The sequence below is a fragment of the Pelmatolapia mariae genome, linkage group LG8 (genome assembly GCF_036321145.2).
Source record: "Pelmatolapia mariae isolate MD_Pm_ZW linkage group LG8, Pm_UMD_F_2, whole genome shotgun sequence".
Classification (NCBI taxonomy): domain Eukaryota; kingdom Metazoa; phylum Chordata; class Actinopteri; order Cichliformes; family Cichlidae; genus Pelmatolapia; species Pelmatolapia mariae.
Window position 1 is genome coordinate 23,694,525 of NC_086234.1, and position 24,712 is coordinate 23,719,236.

Below are 24,712 nucleotides of genomic sequence, written 5' to 3' on the forward strand. Positions count from 1 at the left end.
AGAGAAAGCTAAAGGAGGTCAAAAAAGAAATCCAAGAAGCAAAGACTGAAAATGTAAAAGTGAACCAGGAAACTGAAATTGCAAATAAAAAAAAGGAAGTCATGGAAATCCAGACAGCACTGAAAGACAAAAAATTGAAAGATTTGAAGCAAATATGGAAACTGGAATAGCAAAGAAGCAACATGTAAAGATGAAACAGAGAATACAAAGAAGGAATTAATTAAATTGCACTGAACTGAACTGAATTGAATTGAAATGAAGTTCATTTATTTAAGTACAATCAAAGACTGCGGCAATCCATCTAATGCTTTGGATGTGTTGCCAGGAGAAAGATTTTTTTTCTATAAAGAATGTGGCAGGATGCTTTAAGTTTGCAAAGTTGCATTTGGACAAATGACAAGACTTCAACAATGTTCTTTGGGGCGATAAGTTGCTATCATGCACAGGACCAGGATTGGTGCAAACCAAACACCACATACCAGCTGTAAAGCACGGTGGTGGAAGTATAACGATTTGGCCTTGTTTTGCAGCCAAAGAATCTGGGGTTCTTCTGACATCCCACCTGATGAAGACCCTGGAGCGGCTGGTCCTGGCTCAGCTTCGGCGCCTTGTGAGCTCATCACTGGACCCACTTCAGTTTGCCTACCAGCCTGGCATTGGAGCGGATGATGCCGTCATTCACCTCCTACATCGCTCCCTCGCTCACCTGGAGACCGCTGGGAGCACTGTGAGAATCATGTTCTTTGATTTCTCCAGTGCCTTCAACACTATTCTTCCCTCGGTTCTGAAGGACAAGCTGGAGAACTCTGGAGTGGACCATCACCTCACTACCTGGATTTTGGACTACCTCACCGACCGACCACAGTATGTGAGGACTCAGGGCTGTGTGTCGGACAGGGTCGTCTGCAGTACGGGGGCCCCACAGGGAACGGTTCTGGCTCCGTTCCTCTTCACCATCTACACTGCAGACTTCTCCCACAACTCCACCCAGTGCTTCCTGCAGAAGTTCTCTGATGACTCTGCTATAGTCGGCCTCATCACTGATGGGGACGACAAGGAGTACAGAGGACTGACTCAGGACTTTGTGGACTGGTGCCAGCTGAACTACCTCCAGATCAATGCCAGTAAAACCAAGGAGCTGGTGGTAGACTTCCGCAGGCACAAACATCCTCCACTGCAACCACTGAACATCCAAGGTATGGACATTGAGACTGTGGACAGCTACAGGTACCTTGGTGTTCATCTGAACAACAAACTGGACTGGACTCATAACTCAGACGCCCTCTACAGGAAAGGGCAGAGCAGGCTGTACCTGCTGCGGAGACTCAGGTCGTTTGGAGTGGAGGGCCCACTCCTGAAGACCTTCTATGACTCTGTGGTGGCCTCAGCCATCTTTTATGGTGTGGTCTGCTGGGGTGGCAGCATCTCTGCTGGGGACAGGAAGAGACTGAACAGGCTGATCTGAAGGGCCAGCTCTGTTCTAGGATGCCCTCTGGACCCAGTGGAGGTTGTGAGTGACAGGAAAATGGTGGCTAAGCTGTCATCCCTGCTGGACAACATCTCCCACCCCATGCATGAGACTGTGACAGCACTGAGCAGCTCCTTCAGTGGGAGACTGCGGCACCCACGGTGTGGGACAGAGAGATTTCGCAGGTCTTTCCTCCCCACTGCTGTCAGACTCCACAACAAAGACTTTAACTGATCAAACACACACATCCACAAATGTGCAATAACACAAATGTGCAATAATCTTTCTGGCACCGTTGTATTTTTCACTCTGTTGTATATAGCATTTGTATTCTATTTTTATCCTATTGTATATTTTATTCTATTTTATTCTACTGTATATAGTATTCTATTTTTATTCTATTCTGTACAGTTGTGTACTGTATTTATTCTTATTTTATTTTATTCTAATTGTCCTTCATAACTTTTGCACTGTCCACTTCCTGCTGTGACAAAACAAATTTCCCACGTGTGGGACTAATAAAGGTTATCTTATCTTATCTTATCTTATATACATTGTGTCAACCATGAACTACATTCTACACCAAAGTATTTTAGAGTCAAATGTAAAGCTAGCTGTCTGGCAGCTCAAGCTTGTCGTTGATGTTAATTTAATAATGCATTAACATCTTTTGTATTAGCTTTACTATTTAAAAAACACTAACTTCCAAGTCCACTTCGCTTTGCACATGAACTGGTTCTTATATGGTGCTTTTCTACATTCATAAACCAAGGAGAGCACATCAGGATACTCTGGCAAACAGACTGGAGCAGCTCGGAATTGAAACACCAACCTTCCAGGTTAGTAAATGACCTGCTCCGCCTACTGCCCAAGCTATAGCCACTCTACCTCCTCAACCTTAGCACCTCAGCAACTTCCCTTGTAGTGTGAAATAATGGTGCATCAGCTCGTTTGAATCCTTGGGACCCCTCTCTCCCATTTTAACTCTATTTTTGCTTTGTGTAATCAACAAAGTACCAGCCTGGGCTGATAAGCGGTACTGATTTTCTCGAGGAGGTTTAGGGCTTATCAGACAAGTTCCAGTGTTGCGATACCTATTTTGACTGTCTCACACACACACACACACACACACACACACACACACACATTTACAGTGTTGATTCCATACTTCAGATATCTTAAGTGTTTTCACAGAATCACATAAACACACAATGCACGTATCTAATTTTTTATTTTTATTAAAGAGAATGTTTTTTCTCAGAGATTTTTCTTTTAAACGAAGCATCTTAAACAGTTCGAGGAATGAAATGTCCTGTAAGAGCACATCAGGAGTGGAGAGAAAACCTTAAGACTCGTGAGTTGGGTGACAGAGAGTACGCAACACCTCCCCCTCTGCTGAATGTTCCTCCTTCCCTCCAAGTTGGTGTGTTGCTGTTCCCGGCCCCCTGTGGCCTCATTATAACAGAGACTGAAACACAGCAGCCATGTCTGATAGCAAGGACAACAGCACACACACACACACAGACACACATAACCTTAGAGAGCCTTGTTTTACAGACACTTGCTTTCATCTAAAACACAGATCGTTCCACACACTTAATGTCCGTTCAAAAACCAGAACGGAGTCACGAAACACATGCACTCTAAATAATAAGGAATTATATAACAAGACAAATGCAGCTCTATAATTTTAGCTTCACTTCACTGTTTACATCCAACATCCAACCCACACGAAATGTAGGATATACATCAATTCTCTCTAAACATTTGGAAAATGCAAATCGCATTCAAAACAGGAAACGCAACAATGGCAGCAATGTACATCATCATATTTTCCAACAGGATCTTTGAGATGGTTTCAGCTCTGCTTGGTCTTACCATGTTCAAGCTCATATCCAAACTTTTTTTTTGCTATATCACCAAGTTTTTATCAGTGGAGAGGCATGTCACCTGCTCTAATAAACATTTTAGGAGGCTAGACTGGTTAAAAATATTTACAGGTTCACTGCTTTCCCTCTTGATTATTACAACTCTGCTATATAAATAGCATTTGGTTAAAAAACAAACCAATAAAAAACTCAATTTTAAATTGTTCCACAATGCAGCTTGACCCTTTTATTGAGTGGTTGCGGACATGCGACCACTAGCCACATGACGTTGACTTGTCTGTCATTTTGGATGTGCGACAATCATGGCAACAATGTAAGAGCCCCAGTCTTACAAACCTTTTTGTAGCCCTTTTCTAGCTCAGATTTTTACTGTTGCTAGGCTAGTTGTTAGCAATTATTTACAGATACACATGAACATCTACAGGCAACTGCAGGCAGCCTATTCCCAGTTCAAATCTAGAGGTGGCAGGGCTTTCTCCATTGCCGCCCCGAGACTCTGGCACAGTCTTCCCCCTTTTATAAAATCCTCTTCATCCTTGGAAGTCTTCAAATCGAATCTGAAGACCTACCTATTTTCCAAGGCTTTCAGATCTCTCTGACACCTCTTTTATTCTGTTTCAGCTGTTCTGGTCTTTTATTTCATTGGATGATGTTTGGATGTGTATACGTATACATGTATTTTATGTTCATGTATGTGTGCTTATGTGTGAATGTGTACATTTTTGTATATGTATGTGCATATTTGCATGTACATATTTTTTAATAACATACATAGATGTCTTATAATGTTTTCATCTTATCTATTTTAACTCTTTTTATTATATTATCCCTCTGTTCAGCACTTTGGCCGACACTTGATGTCTTTTAAATGTGCTATATAAATAAAGATGACTTGACTGAATAAGGACTAGGAGGTTTTTGCTGCAGTGAGAGACTCTCTAGGAACCCTACAGGAACCACTGCCAAACAGTCGAGGAATATGCATTTTAAGCTAGCAACTGGTGGCTGTATCATGGCCAAAACAGCATGCAACTTTTGAGCAATGTGCATGACATCACGTGAACATTTTTGTTAGAAAAACCATTGCTGGCATGCAGAGCAGGAAGACATTTCTTGAGGTTGGCCACTAGGTGTGCTTTCATTTCAGGTGAGATTTTGGCTAACTCCTCTTTACAGAAACTTTAAATCCTTTCGTGGCTATCGCTTAGCAACTTGAAGCTCCCTCCAAAGATTTTCTATAGGATTGAGGTGTGGACACTGGCTAGCCTACTCCATGACTTTAGAAGACCCATCTTCAGATTTTACGCCACATGCTGGTCCATTGGCCCCTTAATGCGGTGAAGTTGTCGTACCCTTGATGGAAAAACAGCCCCGACTTTAGATGTTATTCCAGCTCTGTGCTTGACTGTGGGAATGGAGCTCTTTGTGTCATAACCTTTATGTAATGTGTTTTTCCTTCTGGATTTTTGGTCGATATCCTTTCTCTTTCTCTCTATTAAAATGAAACTGCCATAAAAATTAGAGACTGTTCATTTCTTTGTGACTGAGCAAGTTAACAAATTCAGCAGGTGATCACATAATTATTTCCTCCCTCTGTATGTGCAGACTCAGAAACCTTCTTCTTCTTTTTTGTGGATTTGCAACTAAATCTCATAAATTGTGATATATAATAGAAATTAAATTAAAAAGTGCAGATTAAGTATTTTTATTTAAAAATTAGTAAAATATCTTTCAAAAAACTGATTAGCAAAAACCTTATTAAAACATCTCTTCCTTTATGTGCACAGCTGTATTACTGTGTCATGCCTTTTGCTTATGCACTCCATTTAGCCTCTTTCTAGAAAGGTGCTGCTCAAAATTTACAAAAGCTTATCATTCATATCATGACTAAGATCTGAGGCAAGCAGATTACAACCTCATTATTAGCGGGGCCGCCAGGTTAGCTGGGGTCAAACACTAATCTCAGTGCTAATTAAAATTTAGCTTGTGCAGCTCATCAAAACAATTAGTGGAGAACAATAATGAGAGAAGTGATGGAAGAAGGGAGGGGGAGTGTGTGTGTTTGTAGGCTAGGATTCAATAAATGAGACAGAGGCTCCAACATGCTTTCAAGGCCAATGGCACAGCAGTGGAATGGCCAGTGTGTATATGCCACCAAGGCAGAGGGGTCCAATCCTGGGAGAAGATGAGAGGAAGGGGAGGAGAAGGAAGCAAGCGGGAGAGAGCGGTGTGGAAATACATGAAAAGGAGCATTCAAATTTTTCAACAGACAGAAAGCACAACCGCTCCCAATCTGACAAGTTAAGAAAAGTGATGCTGGGACATTTCATTCAAATCTCTCTCCCTCTGCCTCATGGTCTTCCTCCCCACAGCCTTGTTTTCCTCTTGGCTACTTCTTCCACAGAAACAGCCGTCTGCCAATATGATCCCTCCTCAATCTTAAGGTGACACAAAAAAAGGAGGGGAGGGCGGAGACTTGGCTGACAAAAGTACAGAGACAAAAGTAAACAAGTGCAGATGGTCTGCGTGTTGTTAAAGGACAGCGGTGAATGCGAGGTGAAGGACACGAATCTACCGCCACCATTGCGGAAACCTCGCATTTCTCCTCTCGTCTTTTTCTTCTCGCTTTGCTTCCGCAGCCCAGAGGACGACCCTCAGAGACTCGCCTGCCTCAACATCAGCGGTCCATCTGTGTCTCCCTCACACACACGCAGTACTACACACACTCCCAAGTGTTTCACACAATGTTTACATTACATTCGCCCAGCCTACAGCGGGAAACAGATAGCAAGAGAATACACAACTGACGGCTTCTCTCTGTACGAGTATTTATAGTACAGAGAAAAAAAACATTGCTGGGACAGACTCACTCACTCCTTCATGGAATTTCCCCATCTTGGACCGTCACAGACAAAAACGAAAACCACAAAAACGACACTTATTCTGGGCACCTTTATAGCTGCATTACATAACGCAGCACATTCAAACAAAACAGAAGCATCAATCCAAAAATCAAAACACCCACTGCTTGTAGGAGAAATAGATTTATTATTTGGGGTTGTGTATATACATGCTGTTTTTTATGATGTCTAAAGGTAAAGACAACATTCACAAGGCGGATCTTTTGTGCGACAGTTTCAGTAGACTCGCTCCTCACAGATAAAAGCATCATATGCAATGGTTTTTAAAATGTATGTACACGGTTACACACAAATCAACCGCCGCCAGGCAGGTCTCCTCTGTCAAATCCGTGTGTCGTGAACACAGGAGCTGGAACGCATGCCGGAGAGGTCCCTCTGCAAAATGTTATCGGCCCAGTTCATTTAAAGGGCTCTCAGCTTATCCTCTATTAGGGATCTTCTGGGGTAACAGTAAAGCTACAACTTTTTGCAACAGGTTTGCTACAGGTTTTTCAGATTGCCACTGCTGCTGTGCATGATTAGCTCATCCAAGCATTTCTACACATTGATTTGAATAAAAACCTGGAGCTGATATTTGAGGTAATACCTGGCATTGCTGATAAAGAACAGGCTGGAGTAACAGATGTGGAATGGCTAGCAGGACGACACCCTCAAGGTACCTTAGCCCTACCCCTACCAACATCAGCTGCTAAAGCACCGCCATCCAGTGATGGCAAGGCCGGACTCACTAGCCAAATCCAACAAAAAAAAAGAACTAGGCTCGAGCTGCAGGTCTGAGAAGAGCAGTTTTTGAAGATAACATGATCGGTCAGTTTATTCAGCTGTCTACATTCTATCTGTAGTCCCGTCCAGGAGTAACCGGCGGAGCTCCTGCGGGTCGGTGACGGGCAGAGAGCATGTGAAGTCCTGACAGACGTAGGCTGTGGCTACGCCGCGCAGCTGCGACATGGAGGAGAGGACAGGCAGGCGCTGGCACAGGAAACTTTCCGCGTTCCCATCAGCGAGCATCAAGACCTGAAAGAGCCAAGCAAAAAGTATGTGGCATCAGATTACAAGGACAGAACTGATCAACAAGGTGCAGTAAACATTTCTTTGACCATAAATCAGATATAGTATATATCGTAAACTGAAGTTAAATGCACTTTTCTATTTCATTTGAATCAAAAATGTCAACGCAAGTGCGACACTGTGGTTCTCCATTATGATAACATTTATGCTTCAAGATTAGGATAATGTTTGAATATAGAAGCGTACGTGCTGAATCTCTAATTAACAAATTGGGATTAAGAGAGGTTAATTAAACTCAATCTAAGCTCCAGTTAAAATAATTAACATCTCATGTCCAGCTAGTACTTGGTAGACCATCCTCTGTCTCAAACAAGCCACTTTAACTCCTATGGTCTTCGCTTTAAATCAGGCTTCTTTTGATTGGCCGCCCCTCATAGACAAAAGGTTTGAACAGCAGGTGGGTGTGGCTTCTATGCTGACATGTGCCTGATATGACCATATTAGTATGCTGCTGACATCAAACAGAAGACATGCTGTTATGCTTGTAAATTAATAAAAGTGAATTGAGTTGAAGTATTGTGCATCTGCTCAAAGGCAGTGATTTCAGTGAAGCTAGCCCCTCCTGTAGGCTAATTACTAATGCATACACACATTTTGTTTTAGCATCATGGAAAACTGGAATTCTGTGTGTGGGACACAGGAATTACAGCTGAGAAGCAGAAAAATCAAACGAGTGCTGGAACAGTAAATAGAAACCATTTGTTTTAATACGAACAAAAAAAAGAAAGTCAGTTGTCGCCATTTGGCCAAGCGTGAAAATGGTTTGAGTAATTGGATTGTCATTTTTATGTTACTTCCATCTGTGTGGCAGCAGTCCAGTCACTAAAGAAGAGTGTTACTGTCCGGGAGAAAGATGTTCAGTGTAATTACATCTTTAAACCATTTCTGTGTCAACGCATCATCTCGGCACACAGCGCAGCCTCGTGCTGATCATGATTGCTCTCTTTATTCCTTTAATACAGCTGTATTGCTCCCATACACTCACCCAAAATAACCCTCCCAAAAACACCACATTCAAACGTGGGTCAGTGGCTGCTATGCTGTCATGCCCACACCGAGTCAAGAAATTATTATGTGTGTGTCTGTGTGGGGGATACATGTGTGGTTCACCAGTCCTGCCTGCAGCAATGAAGCTTTAAAAAAAGACAAAAACCCAAACAAATAATTTAAGTATGTATTCACAAGAATGTGAATTTGGGCTTCAGGTCACCAGAGAGAGAGGAAAACCGGCTGCCTGTCTTTGTGCATGTCTGTGTCACTGCAGTGTTGGACAGGCAGCAGAGTGAAGTTAAAGAGAGCTGCCCTGTCTGTCCCCTGGGCGGTTTCCTGTCAGACACGTGTCATTTCCTCCTGGCCCTGCACCACCTCTGGTTCACAACTGAGCGAGAAATGACAATACAAACAAGGAGCGGAGGGAAAAATGAGAAAAGGAAGGAGAAAGGAGACGAGATCGGACGACTGCAGGAGGGTAGAGGTGAAACTTCTTGAGTAGACTAACATGACCGTCGGTATAATAAGCTGACAACCAGAGACAGTATAGGAAACAAACACTGGTTACAGGTTTGAATGATCGACAGAGTATCTGCAGTATATAAACATCTAAGTAAAGCTTGTGCCAGGTAGGTTAAACCTCTGCACTGTATTTGTTTTATCCACACAGCAGCTGAACTTAATCAGGTCTTGTTTGTTTTTCCAATAATAAATTGTACTTTTGCTAGTAAGAGAAATGACCAACTTATTCTTTAGCACAGCCTGAACTCTCTTAGGAAAGCTTTCCTGTTGTTTGTTCAGGCAGTCTTCAGGAACATCTTGATGCATGCAAAATCATCCAGGTAAGGAAATCCCCCAAAGTAGTCTTATGGGTCTTCAGGAATAGTTCTCCAGACGTCCCCTTTCTCTTCTTTGGAGGTCGACTGCCTTTTGTTGTGTTCTTTGTCGAGATGCCACACTGCTTCAATAGTGCTGAGGTCCAGGCTCTGGGGAGGCCAATCCATGACTGACAGTGTTCGATAGTGTGCTTTTCTATCCAGATTTGCTGTTCCTGCACTGACTGTGTGTTTGCACTGTCATGCTGAAAAATGCAGCCATTGCGATTCACATCCTTCCCAGTTGGTATTGAATGGTGGGTCAAAATCTGAAAGTACTTTCCTAGATTGATAGGTCATCAATTTTGACAAGTTCTCCAACAACAGCTCCAAACCATGACAGAGCCTCCACCGTGTCTTACAGATGGCTGTAGACACTCACTATTGTACATCGTTGCTGACTTCCTGCCGACATTGGTTTAGTCCTGTTAGTCCAGTTCTTGTGTAATGTGGGATACCTCAGCCTTTTCTCCCAGTTTCCCTTCCTTCAGAATGTCTTCTTGACAGCCACCATTTGACAGAGACCATTGTGCTGAATGCTCAGTAAACAACTGATGCATCTCTCTGATATTGTGTCAGGTCTTTAATAGATTTTTTCCTAATTGTTAAGGACATCACTTTCAGATACTGATACAATTCACAGAGATGTATAATTCCTAGATGATGCATCTTAATGAGTCCAGTTACCCTCCGACACCTCCCTTTTGCACAACTATATGGTTGACAATGAATATCATTCCCATCAGAGTCAGCTGTACTTTGCATTTAGTGCAAATTTGCTAACATGCTCAACTCTAATGGCAAACCTGTTAAACACAAACCTGCTAATCATCAGCATTACCCAGCTGTCACTGTGATTCCTTAAATGCTGCTGTGCTGCAGTACTACCTCTTAGAGCTGCTAGCAAAGCATTTAATAAAAAGATCTAAACACTGTTTTGGTATCAGTGATAAAACAACATTAATATATCAGAACTGTGATCTGGGAATATTAGAAATGATGCAATCCCTTCACAGAGTACATAATGATCAGTATGAAGTATGGATTAAACAAAATAATGATACAGTAAAATATCACGGTCCTTCATCTTCCTATGGGTTACCCAGTGGCTAGAAACATCCATATTAAAATTGAAATAGGCAGTAACTCTGAAGTGCATACAGCAATGTGAAGCACATTAATCAACTTCACACATTATTAACACTAATAATGCTAATACACACACTGACACCGCACTGCAATATACAGTATAGATATAAACAGAAATCCTGCTCTTTGCCTTTCAGATGTATGTTTTTGGTCTTCTATCTACAGCTGTATTGACACAGTCATCAATAATGTATTGTTATTATTCCTATTAATTCAACCTGTAGTATGCAAGTGCATGTGGGGGTGTGTAGGACATGTTAATGTGAGCTTATCCGTATACTGTGATCCACTCCGTACAATAACACTGCACCCTGTTACATGTCCACATGTACAGGTGGCTGTAATAAACTAGAGCACACAGGTACTCCCGATCCTGCTTTCATCCCTAATTGTTCTTTAGTCATTAGACAAAATTGTCTGCTGGAGGAGACTCTCCTCTTCTGTAAGCGTGCCAGCCAGCACTCACCCGGGCCACCATGCGGAACTGTTTGCATCCTCTTCACCCCGTCTCAATGAGCCTTCTCATTCAATGGCTGTCTCAGAGCTCCCCAAGTACTCCACTCAGCCATTTAGATGCTCATTTGTGCCGATAGCCATCTGCACTTCAAAAGCCAAAAAACTATCAATAGGTTACGCTGCTCAAATCCTGATATTGGAGACTGTATCTGCTGTGTTGAACTACTTCTGTGTCTATTACTAAATATGCTGTGTGGTAAAGAAAATTCTTCCTTAAGGGGAGCATGAAAGGATGCTGTTCACATCTTATCTTCTCAAAATTCATGCAGGCTTACCTGTTTGGTGAAGCTCAGAGGATAAATAATTTTGGCACTAAAAAACAGAAAACTGTGGAAACATCACACCGAGCACCGGAGAGAGCTGTCTACAAACATTTTTGGGCATTAAATCAGGGGAAGACTGGGAAGAAGCATGATGGAGTGTGTTCATATTGGTGTGACCGTTGTCATAGCGACCAGAGGAGGATTTCCCTGCCAAACTGAACCTTTTCCACCCTGACTTGATTCTTCTTTTGGCTTGTCAGCTTCATGCCGTCCCTCCCTGGGTCCAGACCACATCCAGCCACGTGGCCTCAACTTAAAGGTCGCTCAGTAGTCTGTCTGTGTCACAAAAACACGATCTGCACAGACCCCTCGGTGCTGGAAACGACCTGTGCGTGTGTGTGTGTGTGTGAGTGAAGCTGAAACAAAGAAACAGAGACAGACAGAGATCCAGATTACGTGTGAATGTACACACGAAGGCTTGTGGATGTGACGGACTGAACGCAAAGTCTGTGTGTGTGTGTGTGTGTGTGTGTGTGTGCGCATGTGTGTGAAGCTGTAGCAGACAGCACAGTTGGCTACACATGAGAGTGAAAACTCCCACAGGGTTAATCCCCTCATACTGGGCAACCCTGAAACAAATACACACACACACACCTCCCACCCGTTAAATGTCCCTACACTGACAGCTCCCTCCCACTCTACATCTCTCATTCTGCCAAAGCAGAAGAGCTCAGACACTTAAAAAGAACACGCCGTACCTGTGCTGACAGCAACTCACAAACACACGCAGCTTCGGAAATCATTTTATCATATAACCCACTTAGCATGCGCACAACTTGGGGGCTAAACTCACACAATGATCGCACCAAATGCGTGCTTTCAGGAGCCGCTGTCACACCTGAGGAAGAGCAATCACAGTTCTACACGCAGTCAAGCGTGAAGAGAATTACTTCCCCCATCCCTCTCACTTTTGTTTTGTCCAACTTGCACGCACACACGCACACACACACACATGCATGCTCACTGTGTCCTGCTCAGTCATCACTGCAGCCTGACATCTGGACTTCTGCCCCAGGACAGAAACAGACAAATTCACGCTTTTACGTACATTCTGTGACAGTGTGCTGCTCATATCACCAGTCATCCAGTGACTTTAACTTTACCTTTGGGTTCATTTATTTATCTTTTCAACAAGAGAGAAGGATGAGAGGAGGTGAGTGTGCCAGAAAGAAAACTGGACAGGAGACATTTGAGAGGAAGGAGAAGGTCAGAGAAACGGGAACGGATTCAGCTGATTTGGGAGCATTAAGCAGGATTGAGCTAAAACTCTTCACAGAGATCAAAATCTGCCTTTTACTACACTTGACGGCAGCTTAACTATATAATACCCAGAACAGGTAACACACTTCAACTAAGTGCACATTTTAATGCAAGGCTTAATATTCAGTTTAAAACTCAGCTCAGACTCCAAATATGATCACCTACACCACATTAAAAGCAAGAATCTGGAAGCCTTCCTTATCCTTCCAAAAACAGTTATGACCCACAAGGGCTCTGACGGGGATCTGAGGCTTTCCTATTGATTAAAATTTTGGACTGCCTCATATTTGAGGTGTTTCGTCTTCTTCTAACGCTTAACAGTTTTTACAGTGTGGAGTTCCCACTGTCCTGCTCACGAAGACCACTGCTGTCAAAGGAAGGGTGTGTTAAATGTGCAGAAATGTTTAGGTGGGTGGCAGTGGTGGGGGTGTAAATCAGCTTATCATGTGCATGAATATCAGGAGCCAAAGTTTCACAGCAGGTTACTGAAATGTGACAATATCATTGATGTTCTCCCAGTTTGTTTTTTTTAAATCCAGAGAATTAAAAAGACTGACACGAAAATGTAGAATCAAGCTAATATCCAAAATTATGCACATTACTTGACACAAGAGCTACGAATACAGACATAAGGAAAAAAACTACAAAATGTAAGCCTGCGTGCACACACACACACACACACACACACACACACACACACACACACACACACACACACACACTTGCCGTCTGACCTGAGTTAGAATGAGTGGGCGAGCCTGTTCTGGCAGTGTGTTCTGTCTTTTGTCAAGCTGGGCATCAGTTTTCAGCTGCTGACAGTCTCTACAGGACCCTCTTCACTAAATCAAACTGTGTCTGCAGCGAGATGTGAGAATGCCTTGGGGTCTGAGCAGAATTAACAGCCTCTCTCTTCAATCAGGCTCTGACACCTACGGCACACTTCATCAGCTTCTGTTGTGTTTAAGATGAAAGAAGATTCTCATTTTTTAATGTCATAAAAGTCACGCCAAGTTAGAAATGCTAAAGCGATAAAATCTGACATATGAGTGATACAAGGACGAGGCCAGTAGTCTGAAATATCCCAGATATACAGGCGGGTGACTAATGAAGGAAAAAGACTTGAACCCTTGACCCCTGTATAGAGAGGATCTGCTGGCTCTGTTATGCTGGGGTGGGGGTCTGTCTCCTTAGAAGGAAGGATGACTGTAAATCCATACAAAGATGTTCTGAGGAATCACCTTTACCTTTTTGGAAGAATGTCGTTCATTACTCCAGTAACAGTTCAGCGATTGGGCGATCTTTCTGGAGGAACAGTGGAGCAGATCTGGTTGTATGGAAAGGCCCAATCAAAGGTCCTCCCTTACTAATGTAACGGGAAACATTATATCAAAAACATCACAAAATGCATAAGTGTCCTACTTCAAATTTAAAGAAGAATGTTAAGCACGGCTCCACAACACGGGTGGAGAATCATCCTGGTGCTACACGTTTGAAACGGCAACAGTTAGCTTTAGTTTGGTTAATATTAGAACCACCAAGAGGGTCATTTATGTAGCTGTGTATAAAACCCATCATCTCATACTTCATGACTTATCCAGTGTTTTAGTGCTGGCTAAAATGACAAATTATTACAAACACCTCTACTTAGAGCCGCCAAGAGAATTTGACCCCCAACAGAAATCACTGTAAAAATGCTGCACTTTACATTTACAGCATACCTGCATTGTTGACACATGAGCAAGAAACAGCTAGATGTGATTGACAGATGAATACACAGGGCACTGTAGTTAGATAAAAGATGAATGGTTACTGCGGTGCTGACCCGGGGCAGAATGGAGTAGAGCGGAGTGTGGCTGGAAGTGTAGAGAATTGGGCAGATTTCTACTGTCAGAGCAGAGAGTCCAAAGTAGTAATCAGAGCAAATAAAAAGTGAAATACGCAGCAGATCAGCTGAACTGATTTCAGGCCTGAGGAGCAGAGCTGAGGAGGGCTGCAGACTGAGGTGGAGCAATGTGGGTGGTGGTGAATGAGAGAGGCTACAAGTCCACTGAAGGAAAAGCAGACATGACAAACTTTCACTGTTTTACCTTTATAATAATTCATTTATTAAAATTAGCGTAATATTTTGCTGTTGCAACAACTGGTTTATCAGTGAGCGCTCTGTTTTCGATCCTGTCTTTATATTAATTACATTCAGTTTCCAATTCAATTGAATTAAAGTTTATCTATATTGCACGAATTCACAACAAAAGCCGTCTCAAGGCGAGTTTTATTGTAGGGTAAAGACCCAACAATAAGACAGACAAAACCTCAACAATCAGACGGCCCCATTTCAACAGGAGCAGAACCAGGCTCAGGTAGGGGTGGCCATCTGCTGTGACTAGTTGGGGGGGTAAGAGGAAAAAGGAAAGAAAAGAAAAAGAGAAGACAAATGAAAACACAACATAGGGAGACGGGACAAAGCAGGGTAAGGGAGAGAGGAGACTACATTTAATGCTGCAGTGGCGTAAAAATATGTGAAGAGTAAAAAAGGTGAGCGGAGAAGAAGTGCACAGTGTATCCTATTAAGTCCTTCAACATTCTGAGTCTGAAGCAGCATAGTTAGAAGATGGTTCAGGGACATCTGATCTAGCCCTAACTACAAGCTCTATCAAAAAAACCTAATCTTGAAAATAGAGAGGGTGTCAACACTGGGAGCTGGTTCCATGGGAGAGGAGCCTGACAGCTGAAGGCTCTACTTTTAGAAACTCTGGGAACCATGAGTAAACCTGCAGTTTGAGAGTGAAGTGCTCTGTTAGGATTATGTGCGTGTATGATGGGACCTGATTATTCAAGATGTATGTGACGAGAAGGATTTTGAATTCAATTCTGGATTTAACAGGGAGCCAATGACAAGAAACTAATATGGGAGAAAACAGAAACAAGCAAAATGAACTGTCATCCTCTCAAAGCTGGGGGCTTTTTAGGGAATTATTAGATCGATAAAACCTGATAATAACAAATATCAATAGTCCAGCGTAGAGATAATCAGTCCAACATATTTGTTTATGTGTGCACTGAAGAACATATCCTGATCAAAAGTGTACTGAAGGTTATTCTAATATACTGTAAATTATTATGATATTTATAGATTAAACAAAGCATATTGTGGTGAATTTTACCTGCTCAAATCTGTATCAACTTACATCAACAATATCAATCAGAATACTACAGATGTCTGCAAATTATTATTATATAATAATAATAAAAATATTATATTATCATAATCGGCCTTTGTCAATACTCAATATCTACTCATAAGAAAAGATTTACATTCTGTTTTGCTTTTGCAAAAGCAGAATAAAATAATAGAGATGAACTTGTTTTGAACCAAAAGAAATCTAGATACTTGTCAGATGTAACTAATTTAATCCTTGACAGAGAGCTTGGCTCTTGTTTAAGGTGGCTTTACACTCAGGGTCACTAGAAGGCAGATGAACAGTACATCTGTGCCCCTGAGAACCACTAGCCACTAACTGGATGTGTGAGATGAAAGACTGCTGGACTCCATCTGAGGTGTTTCATTAGCTCTCAGTCGTACAGTGGGCCAGAATTGGAAATAAGGTCTAAAATTTTGCTTCTTTCTAATTCACTATGGGAAACTGTGTGAATTTCAGCACGTGTATGGATACTAGCTCTGTGTGTGAAAGATTGATCAGCTAGAGCATATTTGTATGTCTTTTAATTTCAGCACAAAGTGAACAAAGTAAGTTTTCAATTATTTTTCTTAGCCTTTCCAACAACACCATTCTGTTTACAGGACATCCTTGTATACTGAGATTTTAGCTTCATACTCCTGTGTAAAAAATATGAGCAGAACTGAATTATTTAAGCGTTATTAACCCTCTGGGGTCCAGGGTATAATTGGCCGTCTATATTTCACCTTTAAAAACTGTTCATCTTGCTTTGTTTGGTATCATTCTCTTCAGCACAGCCCTCATACCTCATATCCGGTGTCACTCCTAAAACTTACCCCCTCTTCCTAAACAACCAAATGCCACATATAATTTTTTGATTCGTTGACATGGTACACTTTAACACCAATAGGAAAGGGGTGTTTTTCTTTAAAAAAAAAATTTTGCTCCAAAGGGGAGAGTGGTTGCTAGCGCTGTCCTTAGAAAACACTGTTTATACCGTTTCTTCCCGCTGTAAATACCACTGTTTTATTCAAACACAAACATAGCGTGTATTTTTTTAATCATAACTCTGGTTTTACATGGCCTATCAACACAATTTAAAAACTGGCATGTAGTTTGCAGTCCGCACTTTTGACACAAGTTGAAATGGAGGCTGTGCATCGTTGCATCTTGTTGCTGTGTTGTCTTAAATTGGACATGTGATTTTGACGCGCTGGCACGTCCGTCGACCCCAGAGGGTTAAAGAAAATAACTACTAATTTCTAATTTTAGTACTGATAACTACTTCATTCTTCTTGCAACTTCACAAAAAATGACTGTTTTAATTTTATATAGCTATGTTTTAATTTTATATAGCTATTTTAATGTCTAATCAAGTGTGTCAAACATAAGGCCCAGGGTCCACAATCAGCCCAGCAAGGACAAGGACAGCAAGCAAGGAAAATATGAAGAGGGCAAAAGTTTTATAAGTTATACAACTTCTCCTGCTGATAAAAATCTTCTCTATAGCCATTCTTACTACACCAAAGTAGTTAAGTAACAGATAAACAATTAAATGACAGAAAAGTTCCTGTTTTTTTACTTTCTACCACAGAAGTTTCAGTTAAAACAAGAAAACTTTCATCAATCAATAAGTTGTAAGTTCTATAAATATGGGACAGTCTGGGCAGTGAGCTGCCAGAATTTTTTCTGTAATTTTAGACATTTATCGTGTAGAAAAACTGAAATTGAACTTCTTTATTTTATAGTAAGATGTCTCAGGAATTAAATGTGTAGTTAAATGTCTTTACACTGACAAAAAGTGGAGTTTCACTCAGCGATCAAAGTGGCCTTCAATGGAAAATGAGTTTGACATCCCTGGTCTAAATGCTCTTTTATATCCTCTTACGCTGCTTTTGTAAATGACCTTTGATGCCTTTTGAAATTTTATGTAAAGCACTTTGAATAGCCTTGCTGTTAAAATGTGCTAAAGAAATAAACTTGCCTTGCCTCCTCGATAGAATGGTTACAAGGTCCAGATACTAGATACCATTCATCAGTTTCAGATAAGAGATCCAAGTGAAAACTACATGATATTGGCTGAGGCAGATGAAGAAGTACACCAGTACAGGAAGGAGACACAGGCAGCCAACAGGAACAAAATCCAAATTGTTGCTTTGAAGATAAATTATCTAAAAGAGACTGAGACTAAGACTGAACTGCTTGTAGAGTATTTGCATGCAGTTAGGAGTAATGTTGATGCAGGATGTTCTTCAACACAGTTCTCCAGTAAATGCAAATTGATTCTTGGCACTGTCAATGAACAAAATGCTCAGAACTGCTTTCCTTCCTTTGACTGCCAGGGAGATGTTGGCTCAGCTTAGAGTGCTTCCAACTATTTATGGGCACACAAACTGTTTCGTTAAAGCAGTTTTCTACTGTTCCTTTCAAAAGTTTACATGAAAGATTGAGTTTTCATGTTTGGAAATGTTGTGCTGAAAATGCTACAACTTTTTCATATCTATACATGCTACCAAAGATGATGCATTTTTAAAATAATTAAAATAAAAATGGTATCACAATAGGAATACACTGTAAAAATGTGATAATAAGTTTTTATAACTGGCTTTGAGTTTTTTAAAAATGTATTATTACTTAAATGTATTATTATGGAGGCATGGGACAAACGACACAGGAGTTCTAGTTTTACACTCCAACTTCACCTCCAAACATGAACTGAGCATATTGCGCCCAAACACAACAGAACACTTCCTCCAAGCTTGGGTGTGAGTGGAGCCCTCTAGTGGGTTGCCACACATGCCCCGCCCCCCGAACACCCAAACAAACAGTCCACTAGTCCAGGACCCGGGACTTAATCAAATGTCCAGAATGACTGAAACGGGGAGTCCGAGAACTGGCCGTGGGCTCACCAGGACGGGAAAGACAGGCCCAACCCTCCGCTGGCCGGACGAGCGCCGGCGGGCACGGTGCGATCACAGAGGGAGGTTCAGAGTCCAACGTTCCAGCAGCAGGTGGGCGGCCACGGCGGAGGGCCGGCACCACAGGCGCATCCTGCAGAACGTGTGCAGGCTTAAGTTGGTCCACTGAAACTACCTCCTGCCGGCCCCCAAAATCCAAAAGAAATTGCTTGGAAGCTGGTTCAATAACCCGAAATGGGCCGTCGTAAAGCAGACGCAAGGGGGTTGATGGGCTTCACGCCGAACAAAAACGAAAGGAGAAGATTCCAACGACCGCAGAACAAAAATGTCTGGCAGGCAGTGGTGCATGGGGCCAGGGACCAAAAAGGGGCCTCCAGGGGAGTGGAGAGCCGGCACCGAGACATCAAAACATGGGGGGGGAGGCTCTCAGGCAAAAATTCCCCGGGGACGCGGAGGGGTTGGCCAAGGACCAGTTCAGCAGGAGAAACCCCGAGGTCCTCCTTAACCGCGCTGCGCAACCCCAACAAAACCCAAGGCAGACGGTCGACCCAGTTACCACTCGTTAAGTAAGCACGGAGCGCGGCCTTGAGCGACCGGTGAAACCGCTTGCATATCCCGCTAGCCTGCGGGTGGTACGCCGTGGTGCAGTGGACCTTGACCTCCTGGCCGTCACCCATGACGGACCAAAGTTCCGACACAAACTGAGGGCCTCTGTCCGAGGTAATGTCAGCGGGGGGACCAAAACGCGAAACCCATGTGGACACGAACCCCCTGGCCACCACCTCTGCTGTCGTGGAAGCCAGGGGAACTGCCTCTAGCCACCTGGTGGTGCGATCCACCATAGTCAAAAGGTGTGTGAAACCCTGTGACTGTGGGAGCGGTCCGACCAAATTGCCGTGCACATGGTCGAAACGCCTACCAGGTACGCGGAACGGTTCGAGGGGCACCTGAGTGTGCCTGTGGGCCTTTGAGCGTTGGCACAGAACGCATGCAGCAGCCCAATTCTTTACCGCTTTCCACAGGCCCGGCCAAACAAACTTGTCGCTGACCAGCTTGACCAAAGCCCGTACGCCTGGGTGAGAGAGAGCATGGATGGAGTCGAAAACACGACGGCGCCACGAAAGGGGAACGACGGGGCACGGGCAACCCATAGACACGTCGCACAGCAAACGCGGACCGCCATCCCACACCGGCGTGTCTTCCAGGACTGAAGGGCGAGGACGTCTGGGTTGGCGCTCTGCTCCGCAGCCATGGCGGCGTGGTCGACACCGACATACACTGGGGAGACCAGCGCGCAGGACAGGCAATCAGCGACCTGGTTGGACTTACCAGCCACATGCTGAATGTCTGTAGTAAACTCTGATTTGGCTGCCAACTGACGCTGCTGGCGTGCGCTCCAAGGATCGGAAACCTTGGACATGGCAAAAGTCAGAGGCTTATGGTCAACGTACGCGGTAAAATTGCGGCCCTCGAGGAAAAATCGAAAATGTCGCATCGCGAGATGCAGAGCCAACAACTCTCTGCAGAAACACTGTACTTGCGCTCAGGATCTCGGAGCATGCGACTGAAAAAGGCGAGGGGCTGCCAAACGCCGGAGCTCAACTCCGTGTTTCGCTGGCGTGCTGGAGAAATTAGGAGTTGACAGCGCCGGAAACTCTAACAGCAAACGCTGAAACACGTCTCCGGAGGCCACTAAATTGGCCTGCATGAGGGGGTCGGCGGCCCGGGTAAAACAGGGCAGTGAAAAGAACGACAGAGCGTCGATCAAATGTCTGTGAGTAACATTGACTAACAGCCCATGAGCACAAAGGAAATCGGCGCCTAAGATAGGCGTAGAGCTGGTAGAACCAACAAAGTTCCACTGGAATTCCCTGCCATGGAAACTAACAGTCACCAATCTTTCTCCATAAGTTGCAATAGGAGAACCGTTAGCCGCAATCAGCCGCAGTTCGTGGCCTGCCGCTAAGCGGTCCGCGGCGGTGGGCGGGATGAGGCTCTTCTGGGAGCCAGAGTCCACCAGAAAACAGCGCCCGGAGCGTGAGTCTTCAATGAAGAGCAGCCTTTCCATATCGTCAGAGACTGTGGCCACCACAGCGCGGTGGCAGCCTCGTTTCCCTGAGCCGGAAAAAGAGCAGGGTGGCAGGTAGCGACGCGCTCTGGCGCCAAAATGCTGATGGTAGAAACAAAAATCTTTCCCGCGGTGTGTAGCGGTTCCTGCCGTCAGCGCCAGCTCATCCGCTCCAGAGAAGGCTGTTGGGGGTGTTGCTGGCGGATCCACGGCCGGGGCATGCACTCCAAACGTGAGGGAAACCAGCATGATGCGATCTGCCTCTTCAGCCAGGGAGCGGTACTCCTGCGCCGCTAGAAACGGGGAGTTGGCGAGGCCAGTTCTCACAGCAACAGGCAGTTGTCTGAGAAAGAGATGGACGAAAAGGAATCCCCCGTCGTCCGAACCGAGCAAGGACAACATGTTTTCCGTGAGTTCAAGAGCCGTGCCTCCGCCCAGCCTGGAGAGGGAGAGAAGTTTCTCGGCTCGCTCCGCACCGGAGAGGGTGTATCGCCACCAATATGGAGGTATGGGACACACAACACAGAAGCTTTAGTTTTACACTCCAACTTTTTCACCTCCAAACATGAACTCAGCATATTGCGCCCAAATACAACAGAACCCTTCCTCCAAGCTTGGGTGTGAGTGGAGCCCTCTAGTGGGTCGCCACATTATTTTTGATTGATTTAAACTAACCTAGACTACAAAAGGAGAGTGTAAGTAACACCAAACAAGATGTGTTTGTCAGCTTTAGTCTGCAACTGTATTGCAGTCTACCTAGTTCCACGTTTGGAAACTTTAACTAAAATATTACATTTTGTCGTAGCATGATGTGTAGAGGAATCATTTACTCAAAAGCAAATCTTGTGTTTTATTTAAATACAGGAAAGATACACTGATGGGTATCAAGTGTCAAAGTAAAACTTGCTAAGGGAGATTTAACCAAATATGAGTGAAATTGCATGTATATATTTGAACATGTAAGTATAGTTTTGGCTTTGTGTGGATTAGAGGAAATTCTAAATAAATTCAAACTTGTGAACATAATACTTGTTTTTTTTTCAAGGTAATTCTTTGGAAAGAAAAAAAATAGTTCAAAGAAAGTATTAAATATATATATGCAAACTTCTGTCCACAACTGTGGGAAAAATCTTTTTACAAACATAAGAACGATCAAACAAAAAAATGTTTTTAACCTTGCTACACCTGTGATTACATGAGAAAGAATTTCACAGCTTATAAAGAGGGAAAGAATGACCGAAAGGGATATACAGTTGCAAAATGCCTGTATTTATGTATGTGTAAATGTGTATCCACACACAGCATGGGGATATTTACTGAGCTGAGATGTGGACAAGCACGAAGCATCAAGCATGGCTACAGCACTCAAGATACCACGGGCAGAGGATTATATCGCACACGTGCCACTAAAGCTGTCAACTCTGCTGAATCATAAGTGTACATGCAGCTTCACCGTTGCTTTATGAATATACTGGCACATGTTGGAATTATGGGACAGAAAGATGAAAAAAGAAAAAGAAAAATTCACTTAATGGATGAATGTGTAATGCTTTAGATCAACAAATAGAAGAATGGAAGTAGGTGAATGTAATGTGAAACTGATTATCTAAAGGATGTTCATTTGCAAAATAGCAGAGACAAAGCAGGAAAAAGAGGATAAGTGGGTACCTGAATGCATTAAAGCAGGCCTGAAATGCACTTTTCCTCTACATTAACCATCTGGGGCCTTTCCCACATCTGTCAGTCAGACTGTTTTCTACTCTCTGGATGGTTACTGGGCTTAACAGGTCATCAAGGTATTGGCGGCTCAGGTGGTAGAGAGAGTTGCCGAACAATCAGGAGGTGGATTGATTCCTGGCTTTACGTCAAAGATGCTGAAGATGCCCAAGTTGCCCCTGACGCATCCATTAGACTATAAATGTTGGCTAAAAAGTGCTTAGGAATAAATAAAAGCACTGAAATCATGTGTTTTTAGGTGGCTTGTGGTAGGAAGCACCTTGAGTGGTCAAAGTGAGCAGAAAGTTGCTACAAGTACAAGTCTGTTTAACAGAAGAAACAATTCTTAGCAGACATATGCAATCTTTTAAGGAGCTTTGATGACTGACCGAGGCTCAGCGAAACAAAGAGACACAACAGGACACAGAGTGAAACAACGGAGCTTAAAGATCACTGAGGACCCTGGGTATGCCTAACTCTAATCCTCTTTTTTTACTGTGGTGTTACCATTGCAAGTTAGCTAGTAGATACTCTCTCTTATCTCCACCCATCCCCTCCTTTCCCTTTCTCTACTCACACTCCATATCACCCTGCTAACTGTTCCCCCATGTCTCTAAGGTCTTGTTAGGGATTCCCAGTTGTTCGCAGGCATTTTCAAAAGAACTCTCCTCTTAATAGGCCACGGTCCATCCTTCTACTCTACTATTTGTCCTATTCTCTCTGCCTCACTCTCGTCTTTCGAAAGGCACAGGGAATGTGAAATATATCCATCTACATTTAATTCCATTTAATAATTCTTACATGGTATTTCTTAAACCATAAAAAATCTCTCCGTCCTAAGCATATTTTCTAACGCTCACATTTTACAGTCCTCCATAAGACGTGCCACAAACACTTTCCAGAGGATTGGACACATATTGCTGAAGTTTTTACTTAAATACACTCGAGAGAGGAACAGCAACTCTATTGCTCTCTGTGACAGTTTGCTTATAATAGAGTTATACAAGTTACTTGGCTAGTTTTCTGGGGGGAAGGCTGATGAATAAGCAGAGCTGACAAGACACAGTCGGGCTCAGTGGGAACTCACAATGGGAATTACAGTTCTTGTAAAACATTATTCAACTCATAAAAGATCATGTGTAAATCTTGGGCTGACAGAAATTCATAATTTGAACCACTATCAATGCCACTGCCAACATGCTTTGTTGCTTACATTACTAAGCAGCCTTGAGATCACAGCTTGATGAATGTAAATCTTCATGTTTAGTGTCGAATGTATTCCATTTTCTGGAAAAGTATTCTAAAAATGCTGATCAGAAAGACCCATGGAGAAATCTTGATTTTTCTTTTTTAACCACCAAGATCAACCAGCACACAGTTCAAAATGAAGCAGCCTACTTTTAAAGCAGCTCTCATTAGGAGCAGCAGAATTTAGATTTAAGGCTAGGGGAAAAATATCACAAAGGAAGTCAATGCAATCTGTCGAGCAGTAAAGAAGTTATATTTAAGTATATATTAAGTTCCATAACCTTAGTGGAACAAAAGTATTTTACACTAATAAATAAAAAAAATTTAAAAAAGAATGAAAAGTATGACAAATTAAACTTCCCAACCATGGCTTGCTTTAGCCATCGAGCCAGCCACAGTTATGGGATGCTCCTGAACAGCATGTAACAAAATACAAAAAAGAGAGGCGAAAGTCGAAGAGTATGTCATGAAAACAATTCTATAACTAAAACTGAGAGGACGTTTGTGGTAACCAAGAGTGTTTACATCAGATAGGCAGAGCAATCAAATGAACAATGCAAACTGAGTTCTGAGTTTCTGTTTTTTCAATAACATTTCTTTCAACAATTCCAACCCTCTCTCAAAAGTAATGTTCCTAGAGAACTAAATTGCATTTACTTCTCTACAGCAATAAAACCTTACAATTTTAAAGAGAGACAAAATGGTGTGCATGTTCCCCAACACATTCATCAGGTTGATAATGGCTTTTTTACCTTGAACCCCCATCCTGTCTCAATGCCTTGATCATCTACTCTACACCTATGTCTAGCTTGCCCCAAGTGTATAAATAGTCCTGTTTTCTCCTTTGTCCCTGGGTCTGTTAAATTCCCCAAGTATGTTTGAACTGTATGATCTTGTGCGTGTTTTTGGATTTTGTTTTGACAATTCTCATCTCTGCATCAGCCCTAATAAACGTTAACTTCTGTTTAATCAGCCACAAACACAGCGAAGAAATCCAGTTTAATGACTCAAAGCAGTGAATGGACCCTAGCAAAGACCTTCTAGTTTCAGCTGCCTCTGTTAGGACATCTGTCAGTAAACACAGCTATGTGTCCAACTCCAGCATCCAGGTGGATTCGTTTAAAAAA

General features: G+C 42.9%; 1 protein-coding gene across 1 annotated transcript in view; it reads right to left on the reverse strand.

Annotated features, from left to right (window-relative positions):
• Positions 1 to 6,391: 6,391 nt before the first annotated feature.
• The window catches only part of spata20 (spermatogenesis associated 20), a 59,722-nt gene continuing 41,401 nt past the window's right edge, over positions 6,392 to 24,712 (reverse strand). The window contains exon 16 of the mRNA XM_063481621.1: positions 6,392 to 7,292. Within this exon, the coding sequence (XP_063337691.1) occupies positions 7,104 to 7,292 (189 nt within the window). The 3' untranslated portion in view covers positions 6,392 to 7,103. The remainder of the gene's footprint in view (positions 7,293 to 24,712) is intronic.